Consider the following 27,078-nt stretch of genomic DNA (forward strand, 5'->3'; position numbering starts at 1 on the left):
TGTACCAAATTTAATGGTGCCAGAGTAAAAGTCAGGGGATCACCAAAGTCAGTTGGATTCATCCTCATGAATGTCTGCACCAAATTTCATGGCAATCGGTCCAATAGTTTTTGAGATATTTTAGTCTGGACTAAAGTGGTGGTCCGACCGACAGACTGACATTGCCATTCTTGGAGCCACGGCACTAGTATTGCTATAAAAAAAAAGCACACTTTGAGTTTCATCACATTTAAAACCTGTACAACCTTAGAGAGATCACTGATATTCAAATTCCTCCCTCCTGAAAGAGAGAAGTTTGAAAGTTGGTTGGCGGTGTTAAAGTTTTGCCCCATCTTCGGATCCTCCTCCAGAACTTTTAATTTCAAAACTGTGTTATATCAATATAGGCTTACTCCCCAGAGTGCTGTTGTATCTCGGGTTTGTTGCTAAGTTGAAAGTAGACCAGCCGTATTCTCTCTCATTATTCAGCAGTGTTTGATGCAGAGTCTAACACACATAGTCTTCTTAGTGCACTGTAGTGAACCCAAAGCAACATTCGGAGAAACAGAAAGTTGCGTTCGAAATAAAAAGTGTCTGGAACAAACAAGGACTCCTGCCTTTGTTTTAAATAGCCATGGCATTCAGCACCTACATACATATTTGAAAAGTTTCTGTTTAAAGTGATAGCTCTCCTTCATTCTCTCACTACAGCATTTAGAGTGATTTCTCACTTTTCCCCAATCTTCAGACTAAGCAATAAAAGAAAACTGCTCTATTCTTTAGCTCTTCTGAGTGCAGCACTTCTCATTGATATTGATAAATGGCTTGTTGCATGTATCCGACTTGACTTGGAATATGAAAGATTTTATACCCTACGATGACTCGTTGGTTATGGATGTTTTTATCCCTTTGGCATGAAAGGTTTTAGGGGGAAAAAAACCCAATGAAAAAGAGAGATTTATCAAAATGAAGCTGTCATTGTCGTCTTTTTCTCATGAATGATGCCAAAGAAGTCGAGGAAGTTCGCGTAGTAAGACTGGTGGAGAGGGGCCAGGAATTAAACCTTTTTCCAAGGACTTTGGAGCATTAATGACATTAAGAGATGCGATAAGAACCGACGACATGATAAAGCAATTAATGTCAGGTAGAGATTAATTACTTGCAACGTTACACTTCATTAGTGACACTCTGCAGTAGTGCCATTTGACATGAGCAAGTCAGAGAGTCATTGACATGAGCATCTGGTAAGAACAGCACTTTAAATGATTTAGTCAAGTGGCAAAATTATTGTTTAGTATTTACACAGCATGCAGCTGTCTTCATATAACATCATGGGGAAAATGTGATTTCCAAAGGTCATCTTTTAATATAAAGTTTAGTATATAATATAAGTCTAATGGCTCTGTGAGGCTTTACTTGCAAATGTACTTTAAACCAATCCAGCAGAGTGTTAGGATTTCTAATTTCAGTTTAAACATTTAATCCAACAAGAGTAAGAAAGGCCAACACTGAATGTTGAAAATACTACAGACACTGCTGAGGTAAAAGCCATTATTCTTCATTGATTTTTCCAAGCATCTCCACACCGAGGAGGAGATGGAAGTAAAAGAGAAGCAGACAAGAAACAGGAGTGTTTGCTTTGATGCAAGTGAGATGTGGGTTATGAAAAATAGGCTACAGTTCAGTTTTATTTAGTGCCAGCAATGTTAGAGGTTTCTGGAATGGGAAGCAGTGTATTTTAAAAACTACGAAGACTTCTTGAAGATTTGGACAACAATAGCTGACAATGTTTGCTGCTGTTTGTGCAAACCTGTACCTCTATGGTTGCACTTTTCCAACATCTTCCAAGGTGGTAAATTCCAACATCATTATTAATAATTCATTGAGACAGGCTGTTCACACAGTCGCTCCAGGGAGACCTTTGGGGACTTCAGATCAGCTGAGCATGTTTCTCTCTGTGTGTCATATAGAGGGTTTTGATTCCAAGATTTAGTTTGCCCAGAAATTACCAGTAGTTTGCCATCTTGTCCATATAATGCAGACTTTGGGATAAGGTGGAGGTTTTTTACTAAATATTCCAATGGGAAAATAGCTCTGACTATGTTATTCCAAAATGCAGAAACATTAAAAATTCAGTTTAACTTGTTTCTGGAGCTTTTAAATCACAATACACTGCACAGATTCAGAAAAAGAAGGAGTCAAAATACCAAAACATGTTTCATTCCAGTTGTCTCTGTCAATGTCACTCTGAAGGACACAGAATAAATAACATAAAATTCAACTGAGCTGTATTCTTGTTAAGTTGAATATAAGACCTGACTTCTACTCCATGTTTGTTTGTTGCCCCTTTGAAAGCTTCCACCTGATTAAACCAAGGGGAATCTTTAATGGCTGCATCTTGTTGACCCCTGGCCAGCTTTGGTGTCCAAAACCAATACCCATCAGCCCCCTCTCCCTCCCTATTGGCTCAGAGGAGATCAATAATGAGAGGGGAGCGAAGCCACGGGTACCTATTGTAGATTAACTTAAACCATTAGAGGTGATGGGTGGAAAAGTGTGGATGGTGCAGTGCTGGGATTAAGATGCACATATTAAGCATCTGAAGTGAAGTGTCATTGATTGTCCCATTTTATGCAGAGCTTTTCCCATGATGAGAAATAAGGAGATAAAAGTGTGCTTGAGGGTCTTAGTTGAGAATTTAGTAAGACACGTGTTTAAGGTGGATGAATTGTGTGAGGTGAAGTGGCACACTGTTTAACACCCTAAATAATCAGGAATCATTGGGCTTTTACCACCTTTAAAACTGTATACACCTACAAACAAGTCTCAATGCTGAGCAATTCAAACAGTCCATTAAAAGGTGTGTGAATACTTCATGTTGCAAGTGAGAAAAATCTGCCAATACTCTGTAGCTCATTCCCATATCGACTCACGTTCCTCTGCGATTTGTAGATTCCCTCTAACAATGTTCAATAAATTAAATATACTGCATAAGGGGAACAAAAACAGACCAAAGCCCGTCACGGGTGGGCAGGACGAGGCCTGACCTGCTGTGAACCACCGCTGATGCTGATGAAACAGCCCTGAAACCGTTTTTATGGGTGAGAAACACACAAAAAGACAGAGAATACTAAAATAAGGAAAGAGCCAATGTGGATGTTCATTTAAAGCAGCACTAATCAATGTTTTTAAATTCACAATAGATCAAATGACTGTGTATATATATATAATGTCTAATGTGAAGTCGAACCTAGTGACGAACCCACAAAGATCTATCAACAGGTTCTGCAGTTCCCCTCAGGTCTACGTAGCATTTTAGCATCTTTCAGCTCATTGTTTTGGTTTTACCGCCCACTACTTTACTGTTTCGGTTCACGCTAATGTTGCTTCGTCTTCTGGACGTGTTCACAAGTAACTGCTTGCTTGAGGTAACTTGATATAGATGTCAGCTATTATTTAAAACTTTCTTTCTCTGAGCTTAGTCTGCTGTCCAGCAAAAAGCCCTTTTCACAATGCATATACCAAATGTGTGCCAAATTACGTTCCGATTTCTACCTTAAGAAGTCATTATAATATGCATATTTAAATATGAGGGGTGCTGATGCATGACTGCCTAATACAGATTCATTGATAAAGCTCAGCTAGAATACAAAAAAATGAATGTCTGGTTCATCAGGCAACTTGTAGTTTCAGTTCAAGCAAAGCAAAGTTAACCCTCAACCTTTTAATTGGGTCAAATGGATTAGCAACAAATAACAAATGTGTGTCTTCGTCATCTTGTTTCACTGAGACTCACCCCTCACTCTGAATCCAATTAACACTTTTTGACTTAGGGGAGCATATTGCATGTTGTGTGTGGGTGTGTGCATGTGTGTGTTTCTTTCTGTTTAAACCCTTGAATCCACCAGTCTAATGCTTTTTTTAAAGCTCCTTTTCTGTGTCATTACTTCCAAATATAGATTAACATTTAGAAAAGAAACAGGATTTGCCTCAAGCTGCTTATTTGTCACATCACCACCCAGAAAGCTGTAAACATATATTCTACAGTAGCTAGTTAGTGCAGCACAAGCCCAGAGGTCACAGAAATTTGCTTGTCACAGGAAGATCGCCTGTCTGCAGCCCCAAACATTACATTTCTCCCTTGCCCTCTTGGAAAACAATGTATTTGTAGTGGTCATTCCTGTGCCACCACACCCCTTCTCCTCAAACTACAAAAATGAAAAAGGCTCATCACTGTATCTTTATGCAGATAAACTGCTGCAACTTGCCTGTATGGATGTTTCCCTCTGACCTCAGACGTACTACTTTTATGTAACTGCTCTTGAGTATCATCTGCATGGCCTCTTATTACAGATAGAGAATTATGGTCATTCTGGCTCATTCAAACCCTTGATCCATATGAATTTGCACATGTCATCGTGAAAGCGGCGCTCTTGCCAATCACCTGACTATCCACCTGCCTGCACACCTGTTCCTCATTCCCTCATTTGCCCAAGTGTGCATATACCAGTCACTTTCCCACTTCCTGTGTCTGGAACGTCTGTGTTGCATGCCTGTCATAGAGCTTCAGCCACGTCTATCGCCTTCTACTTCTTCTTTAAACTGTTCGGTATTCGCTACCTGAGTTTTAAAAGCTGCTGCTTGTCTGTGACTGGCCTGTGCTTTTCTTTGAGTAGTTTGTCTGATTCTGATTCACCCATTTGGAGAAGTGCCTTTAATGCAACCTGCTCTGCCTGAGTTTCTGCATTTGGTTTCTCTTCCATGTTGCCAAGAGCCTGGACTGCGATGGGATACTCATAATGGGGAATTGCAGTTATAATCTAAAATCTACAAGAAAATGATTTTAGTTTCACATGTCAATTAAAAACAGTATCACTGCAGCAACATTGTTTTTTTTTCAAGGTGGCTGCAACAGGAGTGCATACAAAAAAAGCAGTATTTTCAAAAGATTTAAAGATTTTGTGTACCATGTTAGTGCCTTTATGAATTTGGCTCAGCATCAGACTAATTCTGACTCTGGCACAGTGTCCACTTATCTCACTGAAGGACAGCGGAGACACGTGACTGCTGGCGTACATAACATTAGCTGCTGCAAGAACTGAGCCTGGAGCTCCCAGTCACAGGGCAGTCTGCCTAATCACCAGGCCACCCTCTGTTACTGTCAAATATATTCCAATATTGCCAACCCCCCCAAGTCCCTGCAGCAATAAATACAATGCTCGTGCTGCATGTTGAAGATTAATGACATCAATCACACTTCTCATCAGGCCACACACGTACACGCTGCAAACATTGTAATCTGCCTCTCTGTTTTCTTTGCAGACTAACACTAATTTTTCCTTTCCTTTGCTTAGAGACACAGCGCTAATTATTTATTGTCAGGCTCCACTTCGTCCATCTTACAACTTGTGGAAATATATTGTTCCTTTTTTCTCCTCCAAGAGAGAAGAGTCACAGTTTTTAAACATGAAGGAATAGAGGGAGGGGGTCACGGCTGGAGTGAGCGGAGCAACAGGGATAAGACCAAAATACTGACAAATAGGTGGTACAGTTCAGGTATTTATTGCCACAATGAAGGCATATAAAGGCTTAAAGGCAGGTCACAATACAGGTAGGCAGGTTCAGGTCCAGGTTGAGGTTCATGTACTGGTAACAGAAATTCCAAAGCAAAAACACAAGGCAAGAAAGTAACATTGCAACTTGGACAACCTGACATGGGAACAATGGAAGTGGGGACAGGTGTGAAGCTGGGTGGGGCATTCAGGTGATGGGGAAAGGAGGGAAAGGAGGGAAAGTCCAAAGGCATCTGGTGGATGGATGGGAAATGACAATGAAGGGACAGACTGTGACAGGGAAGATTCTTTGTGTCCGTTTAGTTTAATTTTACTTGTATAGCTCACAAATCATGCATCAGAGTAGACATCAAGCAACGTCCAGATGGCGCCAAAATAGGAAGGACCTCCTCACAATCTCACAAACATCTTGTATTCATAAAATTAAGGTTAAGTGTGACACATAGTTCCTGCACTTCTCCAACCTTTTTCTACAAAAACAAAATATACAAATTCATAATCTTCAAATGGTCTCTTCCAAACAACAGTCTGTCGTTCTAAAATTAACAAATTAAACAGTTACAGTTACACGGTTTTCTGGGATTTTACTGAATTGCCATAGCACAAAACCTCCATGTTTTACTTACCTTCTTAAATATTTATAGCAGGTGGTGTACTGTATTACTCTGATTGTGGACTGCCATCAAGTGGCGCTGACAGTGAAGCACAGTGTGACCACAGTGTGTTACATCCCACAAACAGCACTGACTGTGTTGGTCTGAGTTTTGGCACATCAAGCCACACTCACTTGAATGTGTTTGTCATCTCAACAAGCTCCGTGGCCTTTTGCATCTAACAGTCGCCACGTGGTGTTGACATGAACAAACTCTGGATAGCACATCTGGAACATTTGTTCTATGTGAAGGTCGCTCTCATCAGTGCCTATTTATAGATACAGAGTGTGTATCGAGACCTGGGCTGCTTTTCATTATCAGCTTGCTAAGCCTAAGTGCAAGGGCAGACGAGAGGTTAGAGATCAGCTTTTCCAAACACACACACACACACACACACACAGGGGAGTTTATGTCTCTTTTCAACATCCATGTCTCCAACATCATCATACATTGTTATCATGCATGCTATGTGAGTGAGTGTGTGTGTGTGTGTGTGTAAGTGGACGTTGACAGGCGTGAGAGATGTGTTTCAGCTGTTTAAACACACACATACATTTCCATAAGCAGCTCATAAAAGCATACAGTACACCAAGTGGTGTGTCCTTCCAGGAATACTGAAGCTATTGTTGGTGCCATACTTGAAATAACAAAGGCTGTGTGACAACAGCCAGTCAACCCACTGACACACACAGAAGAAGCACATGCATGCGTGCAATGTGTAGGACAAAAATACCTGTGGGTTTTGCTATCCAGCTCAAGTTTTGCTCTCAAGGGCTGGAAGCTATGGAGGACAACATCATGGCTAAAAATACTCTGCCCAGGTGTTCCAGAGTCACGTCTCCTGTGGTTTATTTCTATCATCATACCCTGAATATAACGATCAAGAAGCAGTCCTATTAAACTCCCAAAGTAAACGTTTTTCATTATTTCTGACATGATTAAAATGAGCAAAACATAATTCTGATTATGGCCAAAACACTGTCTTAGTTACTATTAGAAAGTCCAATTTTCTTTTGAATTTAATTAGCTTGTTCACTTGTTCAAAACTTCTGAAGCTTTGTCTCTATTATAATAAAGATTATTACAACCTGGTAAAAGAATTCACTGTATTCATCATTATTTGTGATTTTAAATATGTTCTTTCACTTCTGTTTTGGATGTGTCTGCAAGATCTATTTAAACATTATGAGGCTGAGTTTTGGTAGGTAACACCTGTTGTGCCCCCCTCCCATCTTCCTTTTTTTAATCCATCATGAGTTAAGCTGCTTTCAATCCTCTTACGTGCCGCACATAAACCAACGGGTGCCAGTGAAATGAAACATGATAAAGTCAAGTACAGATATGGAACATCAGACATGGAAACTGTTTATTCATATCCGCTTTAATTGTCTAAAGATGTCATAACAAAATGATAAAAATAAAAAAAAACAATGGGTCACTACTCATCCTACACTTCAAGTGCTTTGAGTCATTGCACAGAAAATGGCCATCAAGCAAATGGTGGCACAGCTGATGTGCTAGGGGCTAAACATGCTTATGACCTTTATGCTTAATTCCTACAGCTTTCAACTCACTTAGCCTTCAGATAGTAGTATTCCATATTTCTGTCTAGACAACTTCCTCTTCCCTGCTCTTGGTTGACCAGCTTCATCATTTGCAGGACTTGTCGCAGAGCGTCTTACTGTCCTCCGCCACCTGTATCGAACATCTTCTTGCGGCCCTCCATGCCTGACATGGCCTCCACATTCTTACGCCAGTCACCCACTTCACTAGTGAGCACCTGGGGTGGAACATAAAAATGAAATTAAAACACATCTCCATGAGAAAAACCTCTCAAAGGAGTTTGGAGAACCATCAGACTGACAGACTAACAGTACCTTGTCCTGTTTGACGTCCTCCTTCTTCACAGACTTCAGGTTGGCTCTGAGGTCCATCGAGCCCTTGTGTTTGGAGCCCAGGAGAGCTCTCATCATCTCGTCTGCTGACACCCTCACCTTCCTCAGGGCAGGCTTCTTGAACTTGCCTCCAAGGTCCTGTACCTTCAGCTTCAGCTCATGGATCTGAAAAATATGACAGGAAATATATAAAACAAAAGACAGCTAAATTCACTTTCGCTCATGCTGCTGGGAAGTTTTGACTTCTACTGAGCCAGCCTTTTTTAAAGGTATAAATGCTACGACTGAAGCATTAAATCATTTCAAGGTGATTTTTGCTGGAATATGGACATATAGTACATTGTGGTTTTGAATTAAAAGTACAGTGATTCGTGTTGGTAGAAAACTTTTCAACAAGCCAATAAAACTCCACACTCCACATTGTTCTCCATGTTTTAATCTCTGGTTTCCAGCCAAAGAAAGAAACTTTCATTTTAAAATATTGACTGAACTGTGCAAGATAATGATAAAATATGTGCTTGATGATAGGTGCTGGAGGGCGTTCAGAGACTTACATCTTTGTTGTGTTTGCTCACTTTGGATTCACAGTCATATCGCTCCTCATCCACAACATCAATTTTTGAATGAAGCTGTTTGCATAGGGTCTGGGGGGAAAAGCAGGTTTAGAACATATTATTCAAACATTTTCTGCAGTAGAAAAAGCTTTTTCTTCTGTGGTTTATGACGCTTACTTGTAGCTCCTCCAGTGGTAATCCAGACAGTTGCAATGGGGGCAACTTCTCTCCCAGATAGCGGACTTTCTCTTCTTCCCTCTCCTGCGTCTCCCGCTCCAAATCCTCACAGGCTCTCGTGAGGAGAAGCATCTGATTGGACAAAACAGATACCAATCAAAACTGGGCAGGAATGTCGACAGAAACCCAAGTTGGTTTGTCCAGCTTCATCCACGCACTGTGAATGTGATCAATTCATATTCAACAAAAAAGGTATATCATAACTAGTTACCTTGAGGGAGAGCTTGCGGGAAGCCGAAATCTTCGACTTCGGCTGTGAAAAAAGACATTTGTCAATATTATTTCACAACACAATAGACGATTATATTTTAATGATCGTTAATTAATGAGGTTGTTCAAGTTTATAAAGGGGTACATATACAGAGGATGGACAAAATTAGACGTATACTTTGCAATATAATACAAACTGCAGAAAATTGAGTTGCATCAACATCTATCAACTGAAACTGAACAAACTTCACAAAAGTTCTTTCAGATTTTCCTGCTTAGCTTACCAGCAGTTGTGATACAAGTCCATCAACTGTTCCATATACAGTAAAATATGTATGGAAAGACCTGTGAGTGTCAAATTCGACAACACTTACTGCAGCTGCATGTGAAAAGATAATGCTTTATTATTAGGATGAAGTCAAGGGGAAAGCTCTCGGTGATGCTGATAACAACACAGATAACCACTGCCAGATCTTTGCCTTGTGCATAAGAACGATGTGTCCTCACTCCATGCATGGAGGATTAACATAAGGCTCACCTTATCCCCTTTGGGATTCATTGTTTTGGCTCTTCCGGGCTCCTGAAACCGCAAACAGGAACAAATGAGGATGATGATATTATAGGCATATGATTATGTTTATGAGCACATTAAAAGAGATTTATGTATTTAAGAAGTGACTACAGTTTTTCCTGTAATCAAGAGCAGTCAATTACACAAATATGAACCATGACAGTAGGATTCAGGGATAGAGGATTACCATAAATTTTCTTACCACACTTCAACTATAATCGCAAAAACAAACAAAACGTGAGAGAAACAGAAGTGTGTATTAGTACAGTTTAGGGGCTAATGCGTCACCCCAATAAACCACAATGTAATGTGACCCGTCAGGGTGACGCATAACAAACAGTCCTCAACATCCATTTGACAACAGGATTAAAGCAAGGACATGACAAGGACGATTCCCTCCACTATATTCAGTGGAGGGAATCCACTTTTTTTGCAGTATGACATCTCCACAGATTTGTTAAGAAGTTGACAAAAAAGACAACCCTGGCAGCTGTAGTCACAAGTAGAAGATTTGGCAAATCAAATCTTCTCATTAAGATGACATATTTTACAAACATGCCATAATTAATTATATTTTAATACACTTGACAAACATTACCACAGTAAAACTGGTAAAACATTGTCCTGGTGTCTGTAATAACAGTTAATTCATTGTTCTGACATCTTGTAAGAGAATAATTATATTTAAATAGCTCTGGAAAGACTTCATCAGGCTTTCATTAACATAAAAAAGACATAATTTTGCAAAACACTATTACAAACTAAATAAAAATGAGTCAATATACTGAAAGCCTTCAATACTTATTTGAATACTAAATACGTAAAGACATAGTTGTTCTACCTGTGAATGGGAGTCTGCAGAGGTGTAGAAAGTCAAACAGGGGCTGCTGAAGACAATAGGCAGCTTTTGATGTGAGCTGTGTGGCACATGGACGGCAGATATATAACGTCTGGTCCCAAGAATGTGCTGGCATGGGACCAAGCATGAAATATCACCTCCCCTGACACTGTGACAACATCGAGGGAGTGTAATAATAAATCATGAGCATTACCTTAATGGTATTGTCCTGATATTGCCTCTTGTTGCATGAAATAATCTTATTGTTCCCCCTTGGAACATCAATGCATATAATAGTCACAAATATTGAAACCATTGTATCTTTCACATTTAGGAGTATATCTTAAAGGGAAAGTTAAAGGGAAAAAAATATGCTCATTTCCTTTCTTGCCAAGAAAGCAGGTTAGCTTACCTTAGCATAAAGACTGAAAGCAGGGGGAAACAGCTAGCCTGAAAATGGCAAGGGCAACAGTTAAAATTCTAGCTAAGTGATAACATTCGATGAGTACAATACACCCAAAGCCCTCACGCACAGCAAAAGCACACAATCATATTCTGAGAATGGACCCAACACTATCAACACACAAGATCAGATTTAAGGAAATAATTACGTCAAATTGATTTATTGTTTATTTGCTGACAGTTTCTGGGTATTTAGAAAGGCTCAGCACATGCAGCCATGCAGAGACTGTTAGCTCTTGTCATTACCACTCTGATTTATCTGAGGGGAACGCATCAAGGTTAAATAACAGGAATTAGCTCCTCTGACATTTGATCTATTGTAACCACAGTTATTATGATAAAGATACCGGTTGGTGTGATTATGTAGTGCCCCAAAATAGATAAAGATATTGTTCCATTTTTGCCACTTTGGCTCTGAGTTCATGGCAGGTTTAAATAGCTGCTACAGTGAAGATACCATTTATTGTCTCAACAGTGTCATTAAGGAGATGTCAAACAGACATGGGAACAAAAGATGAGACACAGTTCATCATCCTGATCTGTTGTCACTCTTATTGTTACACCGCTGCATTGGCTGATGTTCTGCCGAAGTCCTGGCAGGGACTAATAAACAGACATACATTTAAATGAATGTCCTGAGGGGAATGATGTGCAGAGAGCTCAAGATTACGTGCCAAAGCTTATCTCTCTGATTCAAACCACATTGTTTTATTTGGCGTTGCCGCCGTTCTGCAATCTGAATACGTCAAATAATATACGTGATAATTAATGAGAACCTGTCATGCACACATCTGTCAAAATCATAAGGCATGTTAACAGTGTGGAGGGATTTGCGCTCTTGACTCCAGATCCATAAAGGAAATGTGTTTGAGAAGCCTCAGCGCTCTCATTTTGTGCCATCTAACAGATTTCCAAACCATGTAGTGGCAGGATGTTTGTGTAAGCCAGCACATGGAAACGTTTCTTTGGAGTTTTTGTGCGTATACAAATAAAATACCTACATGAACTTGGATATGTGGATGCATAGATGTGTGCAGGCTTATACATGTATTGTCTATATACCCAGAAAGGCCTTTTTGACCACATTTAACTAGTTGAGTTCATGGAAAAACCCACCATCAGGTCAAAATGTCCATTATCCAGTGAAAAATCTTTTAATTCATTTGTTTATTAAAAGGTCTGTGTCATCTCTGACCTCTCTGTCCTGTTACATGTGTGTTTTTTGTATTTACATCTGCCAGTCAACAATTTCTTGGCCTGGCTTTTGTCAAGGTTTCAGAGCATGCATGCTAATCTCGGCCTGAGCTCTGACACTTCTTGCAAATCACTTGACCCCTCAGCATCGAGTTTCTCTTCTTTCCACTGGCTTATACTGGAATATAGCAGATGCAAGTGCTAAGGTGTTTTTGGTAAACCGAGCATTAGCTGCAAGGACGTCTTTGGATGAGTCGCGCGAAACGGGCAAGACTCTATGCTGAACCTTTTGCTCTCAGTGAGTTGTGAGGGCTTCTCAGAGATTAGAAATCAGAGTGGAGATGAATGAGAAGAGTTGTCTGCAGCAGGAACAGCATGTTAAAACTTTAAGTGATTTCTTGTGTCTGATTCTCTCTGAGTCTCTGATTTATCTGCCATTTTCACTTTGAATACCTTATGTTATGTCCCCACACACAAAAATCTAATACATGATCGTATATGTAGATTACATATATAATGTGTATGTCTGTCACCAATATCCAAAACAAATGTGTGAGATATATATATATATGGACATACAATTGAAAATATAGCAAAAATGGCTATTTCCATTTTTTTTTTTTTACTAATATAGACATGTTTAATATAGCCTATATAAATGCTCATATCGGCTATGAATATATTTTTCCTTTTAATCAATTAAACATATATCCCAAAATGTGTTTTTTCCATCTATGCATCATGTATGTGGCCTCCAAATACGGCAACACAGACAAATGTCACTTGCTGATAATTGCAGATTTTTTTCCATGCCAATTTGCCTTCATGTTTCTGCATAACAGCCCAGTTAATAACTCAAATAACCTAAATAAAGCAGATACATGGTTTCTTTCTGTCTCTGGCTTATCTGTGATTTTCACTTTTAATATTCCTTATTTTATCTCATGATTATACAAACATTTGACAGCATTTATACACTCTTACACTATAAGCCTCCAAAGTTTTAGTCTAAATTAATTTCCCTAGTTTTCCAGGGTATTCTAGCAGACATATGATCTTTTTGACATATGTCATCAAAGTTCCTGTTGCATTAGTGGTACAGTATCAAACACCATCCGGTGTTGGTTTCTGTCGCTAATACAACAGAGGGGGAAAGGGAGTGAAAGAGACAATACCCCAGTGAGCTATGAGAGGCAATAAAAGGAGGAAGACGCGGGGGGCAACAAATGTTCTGTCATCATTTTTTTTTCAGTGATCCTCAGCAGGTGGGAGAGCTATTTCTGATGCAACCCAACTCCCTTCTGTCTCCACACACACACATATACACACAAACATTAAAAGATAGGGAGGCCTTGGTATCGGGAAGTGCTTGTAATGCACTTTCTACAGTCGCTGCCTTTCATAAATAGGTAGGTGACAGCTCAATGCGTCGCCCCATAGTTCTCCTTATGGGGTCGTCAATCTGAACACTTGAGCTCATTTTGAACCTTTTGGGATGGAAAGAAAGAAAAAAAGGGACAACAGCTAAAGCTGCATTATTCTCTAAGGCAGGCTGCTGATGCGTGATCCTCAAGGATTTCAGTCCATCCTCACCTGCTCTTTGAAGTGTTATTTGTTTTGTCAGTTGTCTGCTATATAATCCATCTGAACCCGTTGTCATGACAGAGCCAGCTCAAGCATGAGGTGACTCGATGTCGACTTTGGGGTCTGTGTTGCCATTTGAAACCACTTCATGCACTGTATTGTACATGAACAATGTTCAGGACTATCATATAAGAAATATGGAGGTACTTAACTTGACTCTTTCCTTTTAATGCTAATTAATACTTCTACACCTCAAGCAAATATTGGACTTTTTACTAAGCTACATTTATTTGAAGGCTATAGTTTCCAGTTACTTTGCAGATTAAGATTGATTTATGAAATATGATGCATTGTTCTGCACAATGAAGACTTTTATTATTTATACTTCAAGTATATTATGCTAATAATACTTTAAATTAAGACTTTTTCTTGTAATGGAGTATTTTTAAACTGCAGTGTTACTACTTTTACTTCAGCAAAGGATCTGAATACTTCTCACGAACATCCTTTTTGTTTTTAATCAGAACATTTCAGTATCAATATCTAACAAGATGCAGGTGTTTTTTCTTTTTCCGTCTTTCCATACCACTCCACCCCTGCCTGTCTCCTCGCACTTTCTGGATCTTGTACAGACCTCCATAGTGGCACCTTTGTTTGGACGTAGTGCACAGCTGATGCCAGACTGCAGCCAAGTGGCCTACCATGGCATCCCTCTGCCCACTGGTCTAACCTTGACGCTGCCCTCAGAGATTCCCAGTAGGGTGCAGCGGGTGCCCTGAGTAGCCAACATTTCTCAGCTACCCACACTTTTGTCAGCCGATCAAGACAAAATTGGACGGGGGGGGGGGGGGGGGGGGTGAGATAACTGAAGAATGGTTCTTATTATTTTTGCTTGGCTGTAGGCATCAAAAGTGTAAAATATTGAGGTTTTTCTGAGTGGGGATATGTTTTTTGAAAATGTGTATCACTGTTTTGTTGTTGTGTTGATATGTTTTTATGTATTCATTTATTAAGTGTCTTTTGTGGCATGTCTGTTTTATGTAGTGTTGACTGTTGGACAACTGGAAAGAGAAATAACTATTATATATGTGTATTTATTTAGTAGTAGCCTTGCTACCCTTTATTTTTACTCCATGTAATTGTGTTTATCTTGCCATGAGTTTTTAGGAGAGGTCTTTGTATATGCGTTTAGCTTTCTGCCTCTTGTTTACTTTAAATCAATGTATATCTGAGTATATGTTATGTATGATACATGTGAACGTATATATATATATATTATATTTTTTTATGTACAAACAAATAAAGATATGCAGCAATTCCTTCAATCCAAGAATTATTTCTCCTTTGAGAGAAGATAAAAGCAACCTTGAACCCTGAATCATCTGCATTAACATGCAGCATTTCCACAGGAGTGCTAGTGTTGGTGTAGTGTAGTCTATTTAAAAACAATGCAGCTGGATATTAGTAGTCTATTATACACACAGAAATGGGCTTGTAGGAGATATACATGTGTCTAATTTTGTCCCTCACCTAATCCTAAATGTACCCTTAAATCTGACTCTACAGCTAATCAAGAAGTGCCTGTGATATAGAGCCTTTATTTTTCTATATTGATGCTATGTATTTAAACTGTATTTTATATTTTAATTTTAATTGAGTGTCTTGACTTTATCCACACGAGGGCAGCAGAGCTTTATTTTACACCGCACTGCAGCTGCTGGTGCGCAGGAAAATCAGAATGTAAAATAATTTAATATTATTGGGAAGAATGCAAGTGTGCTGCTCCATTTTGTCGAACATGAATCGGAAGAACATGTCCGGATTAGAATAAGATCATAAAGTGACTTCAGTGTGGACTGTGGAGATAGGGTGTGGTACCGTCGCAGGTAGCTGCAGCAGCGTGTCAATCAATCATCTTTAAAGCCTTTTTATTTTCATTCAGTGCAGACTGAGTCCAGCAGGGGGCGGCAGCACCACACTTCACAGATGTCAGCGGGAAGTCGAGGTGAGACACTTTCACGCTGCAGCAGTCAGAGTCAAGCCAGCAGGGATCAAATCAGGACTTTAAAGCAGGACTTTCAAAGTAAGACCCATGTTAACAAATGGTTTGATTACAGCAAGGACGGAAGGAGACAATAGTATATAGCATATATACTACCATGAAACGCACTTTATTTGGTTTGAGGAAGTTTATACACTGACGACTCCAAAATAGTGTTTTGTACCTTTGTAACCTTTTGGCTATTTTGCCTGCAAAAATGAAGCACACTGTTTGAAAAATACAAATATTAAAACCTAAATCTAACCTATGTCCAGGGTTTTACATTGTATATAATATATAATACTGTTTCTACAATACTAGGGATAACTAGGTCTACCCTGCAATACACGAATGCTGCCACTTGCTAACTTTTTGTCTGGAACATGTAGCTTTATCCTCCATCTTTTAGCATTATCATGTAGCCATCGTGCACATATTTAAGACCCTTTTACAGACATCACATTTTAAAATGAATCTGCTGGAAACATTAAAGTCAGCTGTTTTCAACTAGCTTAACAGAGTTTTAGTGTTAGCATTAGCTTACACTAGCTAGCTACAGCTGATCAAATCTGCTGGCTACACTCGTTATTTCAGCTGATAGAATCTATTTTTACTTTATTATCACTATTATTATTTTTATTATTATCACTATTATTATTATTATTATTATTATTATTATTATTATTACACCTTTATCATTGCAAGCTGCACTGTGTTGTGCTAGAATCTAAAGCTTGATGGCCTAGCAACAGTAACTAAGGGGGTCAACCATCAATTGGTTACATGAGGGGGAATTCATGCATGTGTCGTGTGTTCTGTCTGTATGCTTTAATTTTGAAGGTACACTTCCGTTCTCATCCGTGCTATTTCTCGCTAGCTCGACGCGCCTCCAGCAGCACAAGAAGCACTTTGTCTCGGCGGAGGGGGTGTTGACAGGAGAAAGAGTGGATGGTGGAGGGAGACTGAATTGGACTGGCCCGGTTCACTTGCACCGCAGACCCTGCAGCAGGACGAGGACGGCGGAGGCCCGAGGAGAGGACAGTGGACGGGAGAAAGAGGATCAAGGTGGACCGGATCGGGGACCCTCGGAGACCCCTTTCGGATTGGGATACAGAGGGACACCGGGCGGGGAGGGGGCCCGCATGATTCCTCACAATCCGCAGGCTGTAATGATGGTGGTGGTACACCGAGAGCAGAGCGGCGGTTTCCTGCAGAGCCCGACACACTGCACCACAACCCCGCAACCGAGTGTGAGCTGCTGCAGGGATAGACGGTTCTGCTCCTCTCCAGTAGAGCCTCACCAACACAAAATATGATTTCCGGACCGATGCTTGAGCCAAACAACCCGGTAACAGACTACCTTGCAGCTCCATTCATACTCCACCCCGTCTGCGGCATGAGACGGGGATTCGCAGCGGACGGAGAGACCAGTTTTGAACCGAGCCTGCGTTTTACTGCACCGCTTTCCATTCGCATGCGCCGGTTATTTTGAGCCGTGCAACAGACAACAGGGGGAAAGATGTTGGTGCGATGCTACCGGGGCAAGCTGTCGGTGTGGGCCGCTCTGTGCGTGCTGGTGCTGTGCTGGTTTTACATTTTCCCCGGCTACAGACTCCCCCGCGATAAAGAAATAGTGGAGGAGGTGCTGAGGCAGGGGCAAGTATGGCAGAAGAACCAGACGGGCATCGATTTATACAGGTTCGTGTCAGGGGTCAGATTTCTATGCATTGATTTAAAGCAGTGTTTCCAAAGTGGTGCAGATTTCCCTTTTTGTTTATGATTATTTAAACCCTACATCCACTTTTAGAGCACTAAAGTGAAATGATACAATGTTTATTAAGTTATATAAAGCAACAAACATATTATCAGTAGGGGTTCTTGGCACAAAGTGTTATCACTGAGTGCCTGTGACCTTTTTTGTCTGTATTCGGAGTCCCTGAACATACGGGTATAATATCATTGTGATGAGATTGTTATGGAAAATAGTTCTCAGTATTGCATAAAATGCCTCAATCTCACAAAAACAGTTCTTAAAAGTTTGACAGTGATACCACAGGAGACACAAACATAACACTCTTTATTTAGTACCAGACACTGTGTGGGTCTTTCAAACCAGATCAACAGTTCATGTTAGTTACACTGTGGCAGTCTTATCTAAATCTTATTCACTTGAGAATATGTGCCGACAATCCTCCGAGGCAAAGCCGATTAGGATCATGAGAGAAGGTGACACCTGCAGAGCAGCGGACTGGGCCTGCGGGAGGATGCAATGCTCCCTTGGAGCTGTGGTTTTAATGTCACAGAGCTTTAAAGACCTTTTTGTTTGGTAAGGTTTTGTACAATGTATTATTATGATTTAACAGTTGAGAGAGTGAAACTTTGGGGGCCACTATTGAACATCCATTTCATGAGATATCCTTAAAACTCCAGGTGTATATAACCTAAAATATGTGATCATTTCCTCTGATGTGCAGCACTTGACCTCACACAGCAGTTCTTTGTCCAGTCAAATGGACACACATCTTATTCTGGCTGCCAAATAATTAAGCAATTATGATAGCCTGTCTCTTACCAGAATCCCAGCTGTCCTGTTGAATCCAATCTGTGTCAAACCGTCATCACCAGAGACCAAACTGGTCATTTCCTACATCCTCTCTGCACAGGAAGTTGCTGACAGAGTGTTGTGATCCGCGGAGGATGTTTGCAGTGACCAAGGAGAATTCGCCGATGGGCAAGGTCCTGTGGTACGATGGCGAGTTTTACCACTCGCACACCGTCAACAATGAGACCTACCCACTGTTTGTACAGGTACGCCATAGAAGCTGTATACAAAAGGATTTAATCATGAATTTCATTGTCTGTCTGTTTAGGCGTCACATGCAAATCCTTTTATTATTCTATTTTTTGTGTTGGAGTTTCAGTGTTTTTCCCCTCAGAGAGCCACAGACTTGTTTTCACCAGATGATGAAAAACGATTTTTCTCCTATTCAGCGCAATATGAGACTGTTGTGGGGACTGTGGGTTTTAACATGGATCCATTTTGATCCATAATGGAGGCAGGGAGGGGGCAGGGGGCACAGAGACGCTCTCTCTGAAGGAGAGAGGATTACTGGTATAGTGTTCTGCAGTGTGAGGGGAGTCGGTTTTAAGATGTGGAGATGTGAGAGGAAGGGCAGGTTGGAGCAACAAGACACCTCAAAAGATGCTGCAAACATCAGTAAAATGCAACAGTGATTTCATTTTTATATTAATCGCCATGATGTGCACCTTTCACTTTTTCTTTAAGTCACTTTAGGACCAATAAATTAGGGGTTTCTATAGAGACAGGCTATGGAATAGTTGGAGAGGTGCAGATGAGGACAAATTATTATTTATTTATTGTTTATCATTTGCATATTTGTATTTTACATTTAAATCAGGCTCCTGTTCTGTGGTTTTCACTGAAGAGGATATATTCTGTCATGTTTTTTTCCACTTCTGTCTAATCTAAGATAGGGATGTTTAAACAACGAGTAAAAACTGGAGGAGGATGTTCTTCAGGTTTCTCCCTCCCAAGTTATTTCCCCTGTTCCTTTCCTTGTAGAGAATGTAGCACAGTGCAAAACACTGACCTCCAGTGTGCATTCATGCCTCCAGATAAGGGCTGTCGGGCTATTTTTACATGGTTCCATGCCTGCGTGTGGGTGTGCATGTGTATGAGGGTGTTTGTGCCTGAAAACAGGAGAAAATGAGAAACTCTGATGTTAAGTGCTGTTGCTGTGGCTTTTGTATCCAGGGGCGGAACATCTCACTAATCAAGATTGGATCCCTATTACTGATGCCACAGATCTGCAGTTTAATATCCTGGTTGGTAAATGCGATGAATATCTGACCCTAATTTGCAGGCGTGAGCCGTGCATGTTCATTCATGAGGGATGGGGGGAGGTGAGGGTGAATAAATAAACAAACGCAAATGAATATGAGGCGAGAGTGGCCGAACTGAACCACACTGTGGGTGTGTGTGCATGAACGTACAGAAGTGGGATTAAACGCAGAGTTTACATGATTGTGTTCTAAATTTAGAAGACATTGGTTCATCTAAATTAGAGCTAACGCAATGAGTTGATTCATTAATTATGATTCAATCGAGAAAATGAATCTGCAACAATTTTGATAATTAAGTCATTTTTTCAAGCAACAATGTCAAAGATTTGCTGGTTCCAGTGTCTCAAATGTGTTTTGCTGTTTTACTTTGTTTTATATGATTCTAAACGAAATATTAGTGGAATTTGGATTATTTGTTGGACAAAAGCAAACTGCAGACATTTGGTTTTGGGAAATTGTGATGGATTTTTTTTTTTTATTGTTTGATGATCCATGTAACCATTACTATTTACAAGTGTTTTTTGTGATACTGTATCCATGGCTCTGGGTATTTTTGTCTTCCTCTACAAGCTTACATTGTGGCCTACTCAGAGGGAAGGTAGCTAGTAGTTAGGGGGGATGGACAAAGCACAAGCTCACACACACACACACACACACACACACACACTTATTCTCTGCCTTCTCAACTACCAGTGCTGTGATTGCAGGTCTGAACTCAGACAACCAGCCTTGCTACACCAAGCTGGCAACAGCTACAGTATCTGAGCATCTGCCAGGGAATGTGCCAATTAGGGCTTTGGCAGTTAATTGCTGGTTAGTTCAATAGCTCAAAACAGAGCATCCATACATACAGTTCATTTGGACTGAACAGTAGATTACTATGATCTCTTCTTTTCTGATGTTCACTTCATGTAGTTCTCCGCTCTGTTGTCTCAGAAATGGCCGAAGATAAAGGTTATGCTTTAAATAAACAAAAGAAATCTAATTTCAGCAGCTTAAAAAGTTTGACAATTTCACATAAAAACAAATATTGTTGTTCAGTCCTAAATTTCACAACAACACTTTCACATGCACACTGAGGATCCGCTTTTCTCTCATATTATGAAACCGACACTTAAAGAACAAACAAACAAACAGGAAGTCAAACAGTAGCTAGCTTAGGTTTGCTGTTGGTCAGACAAAAGAAGAATTGTGATGTGTATTGTTTCAACAGTGTCACATTTTTATGGACTAAAACATTAAAGGAAAGAATAATCAACATATTCATCTGAAATGAAGGTGATTATTAGTTGCAGCCTAAATTATAATGAACAATTTTGTGATGTTGGTAACATATTTGGATTAATAACTTTACAGAAATAGCTGGACCTCGTGCTACTGTAATAAGTGTCCCCCTCTCAAGTTTTAGCCCAACTTGCTGGTTCCTCTCCCCTGCTTGATGTGCTGTTAGCAGGGTATTGTCCTCTGACTCAACCCCCTGTCATGGTCTAAAAGCGACCCCGAGGCAAGGAGAGGCGTGTGTGTGCATTTTTGTGTGTGTGTATTCCCAAATGTGTGCACTCTAAGGGGAATAATGAGCACAATTGTTTCCGCCAATCTCAGTTAATCAATGCCTCCGATTTAAATGCAGGCGAGGCAAAGAGAAATGACATTTTTGGCTCATGCCTCATGAAGCGTGGTATTTCAGTGTTCTCTGTAACAGCATTAATACTATCCTATACAAGGCTTTCATTTAGATGATGATAGGCCAGTGATTCTGCAGTTGCCAGGCTACATGTGGAACGATTGTGGAGTAGCTCCACCAATTTAAAGAAAATACAAAATGATTGAGAAAAGTCATGGATAAATGGATGAAATGCTCAGCGCAGCCACTTAAGTGGAATGCAAACTTAACCATCCTTAACATTTACAGTTCAATCGTAATATAATACTGTAAAAATATCCACTTTTATATCATTAATAGTTAAATAGTATCCCGTTGAAAATCAATTCAAACACTTTTGGAACATGACAGGAGGTATGAAGGGGTACTTGAGTTCATTTGGGCTGTGTGGGAACATTAGATAAAAAAAGTTCGGGAACCACAGCACAGGCACAAATACCCTGTGGAGACTAAAGAAAATACATTTACCAAGGCACAGATTAGATTATAATGGAAGGATAAGAGAAGAGATACCAATTTTTAGAAAATAAGTTTCCATCTTTGACATTTTGTGTTCTATGAGAAATGATGTTGGTACACAGCTCAGCTGAATTTTATGTTTATTGAATAGTTTGAGGCCCAACAGAATTTGTGTATAGAGGTTTTTTTTACATTAACAGGCTTGAGGAAAAGGTTTTTTGCTTGGCAGTACATCCTTTTCCTGATTTGTCTATGTCGGCTTGGTATTTTTGATTAACTGTGTATAATATAGACTTTGTTCTCAGAGAATATGCCATGAAATCTGATTCATAAGCTGTATGACCTCGACCTGCTTTTGTCCACCTTCCTTACTTCTTATCTCCATGCTGGTTCGTCCCTCAGCACATGAGGCTGGGAAGGGAGATTAGCAGTAGGCCGAGGTCCTGCTCTTAGGTGAACGCAGGATGACTCATGCACTTGCCTCAATTTTGGGACCTGAGTTGAGAGAAAATTAATATATGTTTTTGTGCATGTGTGTAAGTGACTGTACGCTAACAGAGCTGCATGTTTCCTTCCACCCAGGACAACCCTCTGCAGCTGCCCCTGAAGAAGTGTGCGGTGGTGGGCAACGGGGGCATTCTCCGGCACAGCCAATGTGGAAGGGACATTGACCAGGCCGACTTCATCATGCGGTGAGAAAACAAGGCACTGTTTAGGGGATGCGAGTGCAAGTGCATGCATGTATATGACTTCTTCACTGCTCCTCCAAATGTGAATCAGCCTGTGCCCAAGAGAGCAGCCAAACCCCATCAGCCATCAGTATTAATGAGAGCTGGTGTCGACTGTAGCCAAGAGAGAAAGACAGAGACAGAAAAATGGGCCACTGCGAGGGCAAGGGAGAAAAGAGATTAAGCGTGAGTAAGCAAAAAAGAAATCGACTAAGATGAGGGAGGAAGAGGAGACGAGCAGGAAGGCATAAAGCAGAATAAAAACCATCTGCTGGTGCAAAATAAGGTGACTGGGACTTCACACAAGGAGAGTCATTTACATATTATGAATGTGAGATAGAGGTGTTTTCCTGTTTGAAGCATTTAATCAAAGAGATGCATTTGTATTGGTTCTGATAGAGGAAGAAACCATCTTTGAAGAAGCTGCAATCCCCCTTGAGAACGTGACAACTGCTCCAGAGTGTTGAAGCAGAGCGAGTTGAAGAGAGAGCTAATGTGAAAGCTACAGTTGTTTAAATTCAGCTCAAGGAAAAATGCATGATGTGCGTCATCATGCAGTGTCCAGCACCAGTCTGTTGCAAAATAACAAATCCCTGTGCTCTTGTTGACATCCAACTGGTCAGTTCGACCTCTTTGTCCTGACTGGTCAAACTGACAGCCATTGTGGTGCAACGCAAAACAAAAATGTGTTATTTAGTACATAGTTGCTTGTGGGTCATAAATAGTTTTACTATGGGAATTTTCAGTTTATCCTCTTGAAACTTGAAACTCATTGCAGTCCAGAGTAGCTGCTGATCCTGTTATGTGTTCTTCATGCCATCGAGTCCCCGTGTTTGTGCACATATTGAGTATAATCATCGACCTGCTTGGGAAGCCTTTGTTCCCTTGTTTCTTGTGAATTGTCAGTTTATGCCACTATGCAAAGGCTTAAACAGACTCATGTTTTGTTCCCAGTTTGGCAGTGGTGATATTGTTCCAAAAACTCCAAGACACTGTAACTAAAAGACTTAAAACAAGTCCAAAATGTGAATTTAACTTAGCAACTCTGCAACATATTGCACTCTCCTCTGTTTTTGTTGCTGCACCATTACCCAGCTGTCAGTACATAATGTGCAGGGAGCACTGCCTTGAGGATGACAGGAGCTGATGTGATTGACCACCCTCAACAAACCCACTGTATAATGTATAACAGATTTTCCCTGACTCTACCCTGTTTCCAAGCATCCGAGCACCTTTTCAGTACAAAGTATGAAAAGGCGTGTCCTCAAATGCGTATTTGTATTATTCGTATTCTCAAGGTCCAGGGTTTGGTTCCACCAGCAGTCTGGGGGTTACAACATTTGGTGTAGATCTGCCTGGGCTTCTTCCCGGTGTTCCAGGTTCCTCCTACAGTTCAAAGACAGTTCAGATTAATTGGAAAAGTCTAAATTGCCCAAATAGTGACATGTCCAGGGTGTAACCCTCACCTCACCTAATGCTTGCTGGCTCCAGCCCCTGCTACAGAATAATGGATGGAGGTATTTTGAGTGACTTGACCCAGTAACTGCAATTTGCAGTATGTCCAATGAGTCCTAACCTATCTGCTAAGACATACTTCTATTTTGGGGTCAACCGGGTAAAACATATTATATATCCAGACTGGTAAAGTTGAGTCTGGAATAGATTGTAGACTGGAGATGGCCAAACAAATGAAACTCACTGTGGAGTGAAAGAGTCAAAGAGTTCCCCATCAGCATCAGGGAGTGATTGAAAGATAAAGTGGACAGTTACTGAGACAGCTGAAGCTAAATGAAAGTTATCAAAAGTTTGGAAGCAAAGCAGGGCTGATGAACCCTGAGGGAGGAAACACTGCTGCAAGGGACACTGGCTATTTTCAACATTCACAAAAAACAAAGAATCCTTTTCCCCCACGTTCTTCATTTCCTGCATCTGCTGATAACAAAAAGCTGACATTGGTGATAAACTACATATGAGGCCAACAGGAGGTAGTTATTCCATAATGATTGTAATTTGTCCCACTAAACACATTATCTTGCAAACAGGAGAATTTAGCACAGTAATGTCATTGTCAAATTAAATTAGCATTATTACTGAAGCTGAGACAGTAAGCACAGTTTGTGGGTGAGGGAGAAAGTAACTGTCTTATGTAAAATATGTTAACGTCCATCGCTGAAATACAGGGTGTAATTATTAAGGACATTGATATTAATGATATATGACAACCATTCTGCCAGTTTTGGCAAACCAGAAGTTGTGAAACCGCCTCTCAGCCATGTCATTCCAATTTTAATGTCTTTTCTGCCGATGCTGCCTGTAGTATATTAGCTCCCAATGCTTTAGCCTCTTCACAAGTAGCTCTTAGATCTTTGACGTGCTGTTTGCATTGCAACCACACACTCAAAACCTCTCTCAGGAATCAGGAGGTAAGCAGGCATAATGACTTCAATAAATAAAAGTGTTTACCCTCTAAATGCTTGAATAACCTATATAAAACATAATCATGGGCACCATTTTCAGTACATTGTAGAGTATGTGAAATGTTAAATATATAATGTGTGTTTTGTTCATTTAGGTGTAACCTTCCACCGCTTTCAAAGGAATATGTGGAGGATGTGGGAACCAGAACGCATCTGGTTACAGCCAACCCCAGCATCATAGAGAAGAGGTAATCCGCTTGCTTTTTGATCATCAGAATCACGCAACATCATTTCCGTTCTCAAGTAAAACGTATCTGCACGTCCATCACTTGTGCAGAGATATTGATCATTTACAGAGAAGGTTTGAGCGTCCTAGTTGTAGCACACATAGATGTTGTGGAATCAGTGTGGTGATGTGAGGTGATGTACTGTGAGGTTTTTAATAGATAATAAGGAAGGCATGAATGGAAACTGAAGGCAAGGCAAGTATTTGTGTAGCACATTTCACAGTGCTTTACATATGACAAAAATGGCATTAAGACATTATATAACACAAAAACAAGGCAATCTAAAAATACATACATGAATAGGATTTAAAAAGAGTAAAATAAACCAATTGAATAAAGTAAATTAAATAGAAGATCAAATGAGAAAAACATTGCAAATGCAAATCATAAGCCATTTTTTCCTTGTCCTTTCTGCCTCTAAAAATCAAATCATTTAATGCTGAATTAAGTCCTGAAGTCTTGTTTATCTTATAACAAGTGCCAGAATCTGTCTGTATAGCAGTGACCCATTGTGTTTCTACACAGGAAACTAATTTCCTTTGTAGAGGCAGAGAGGGAAGAGGGAGCAGACAGCTCTACAGAGGAGTCAACCAGTCACTAGATCATGAATGACTCACACTCCCACTCTTTCTTTTTCTTATTCTGTCTCTCAGATTCCAGAACCTTCTGTGGTCCAGAAAAGCTTTTGTGGACAATATGAAGGTCTATGGCTCCAGCTACATCTACATGCCGGCGTTCTCCATGAAGCCTGGCACTGACCCGTCACTGCGGGCGTATTACGCCCTGGCAGACACCTCCTCCAACCTCACCATGCTCTTTGCCAACCCCGAATTCCTGCGCACGGTGGGAAAATTCTGGAAAGCCCGCAGCGTACACGCCAAACGCCTCTCCACTGGGCTCTTCCTGGTCAGCTTGGCCTTGGGGCTGTGCGAGGAAGTGACGGCCTATGGCTTCTGGCCGTTTTCCGTCGGCCTGGACGAGCAGCCTGTCAGCCACCATTACTACGACAACATCCTGCCCTATAAATGGTTCCACGCCATGCCTGAGGAGTTTGTCCAGCTTTGGCAGCTGCACAAAAGCGGCACGCTGCGCATGAGAGTGGGACGCTGCCCCCCTCAGGAAGGAGGGAGTTAGAGCTTTTTGATGAGTGACAGCAGTCGGGTCACGTTTGGTGGGCTAAAGGAAGCAGATGAAGACATTTGGGTTTGCGAAGCAGCAGGAAGTTGTCATTAAGGCAAAAACGGGTGCACGCATTTCCTCTGAGGAACCTCATCACGGCATCTGTGTCCAAAAACACTCCTGCTGTCCCAGCAGCTAATCCCTAATTATCATGAGAATGTCCTCCACCCAGACCAGCAGCATCAGGGACAGAATACACACTGACACATGCAGCCACACACAAACAATGTAAAATATTCATACATTCCCAAAACATGCCATATCTCCTCCCCTTGTTTCTGAAATATGTGTGTGTGTGTGCGTGTGTGTGTGTGTGTGTGTGTGTGTGTGTGTGTGTGTGTGTGTGTGTGTGTGTGCGGATGTGTGTTTGTTTTTGGAAAGCCTCAGCTGGGACTAACCGAAGTGAGAGGATCGGTGGGGGATGTTTTTTGTTTTTGTATGCTGACTACTGTATCCGACTGACATATGGGGCAGCTGGACCAAACCCCCCTCTGGGTTTTTGTGAAACAGAGACAGAAGGAGTGGGGGACCAGGGGGAATAATAAAACCCACTGAAAGAACAAGGGAGAGATAATGGTGTCCTGGTACCTAGTGGCTTGAATAGGACTGAAATTTAATGGAGGGAGAGAAAAAAAAGACTGGCAGGGGGGAGAAAGAGAGTGAAAGCTGGCTGGTATGTGTATGAAAGGA

The 27,078-nt window shown here is 40.7% G+C and overlaps 2 protein-coding genes across 3 annotated transcripts; one reads left to right on the top strand and one right to left on the bottom strand.

Moving 5' to 3' along the window:
* Nucleotides 1–7,565: 7,565 nt before the first annotated feature.
* LOC139304840 (troponin I, slow skeletal muscle-like) lies at nt 7,566–10,579 on the bottom strand. 2 transcript variants are annotated; one of them, XM_070928726.1, is made up of 8 exons: nt 10,514–10,579; nt 9,860–9,884; nt 9,640–9,681; nt 9,103–9,144; nt 8,832–8,963; nt 8,655–8,744; nt 8,083–8,265; nt 7,566–7,985 (listed from the first exon to the last, which is right to left on the bottom strand). In XM_070928726.1, the coding sequence occupies exons 2-8, from the start codon at nt 9,860–9,862 to the stop codon at nt 7,884–7,886; spliced, it is 594 nt and encodes a 197-aa protein (XP_070784827.1). In that variant the 5' UTR covers nt 9,863–9,884; nt 10,514–10,579; the 3' UTR covers nt 7,566–7,883. The 2 variants fall into 2 exon arrangements, with proteins under 2 accessions (XP_070784827.1, XP_070784828.1); XM_070928727.1 differs by lacking the exon at nt 9,860–9,884 and having other exon boundaries at nt 10,514–10,571.
* Nucleotides 10,580–17,118: 6,539 nt separating this feature from the next.
* Nucleotides 17,119–26,357, top strand: st8sia1 (ST8 alpha-N-acetyl-neuraminide alpha-2,8-sialyltransferase 1). Its single transcript, XM_070929161.1, is given in 5 exon segments — nt 17,119–17,489; nt 18,455–18,599; nt 22,360–22,469; nt 25,078–25,170; nt 25,863–26,357. Coding segments are annotated over 5 exon segments (1,200 nt in total). The 3' UTR covers nt 26,344–26,357.
* The last annotated feature ends 721 nt before the right edge of the window (nt 26,358–27,078 follow it).

Source organism: Enoplosus armatus, chromosome 22, assembly GCF_043641665.1.
Source record: "Enoplosus armatus isolate fEnoArm2 chromosome 22, fEnoArm2.hap1, whole genome shotgun sequence".
NCBI lineage: Eukaryota > Metazoa > Chordata > Actinopteri > Centrarchiformes > Enoplosidae > Enoplosus > Enoplosus armatus.

Bases quoted from the DNA above. Each gene is read 5' to 3' on its own strand.
- LOC139304840 (XM_070928726.1), bottom strand. The intron at 8,266-8,654 runs GTAAGTCTCTGA...CATATTTTTCAG, and splicing joins TGAGCAAACACAACAAAGAT to ATCCATGAGCTGAAGCTGAA. The intron at 7,986-8,082 runs GTACTGTTAGTC...GTTCCACCCCAG, and splicing joins AGGACGTCAAACAGGACAAG to GTGCTCACTAGTGAAGTGGG.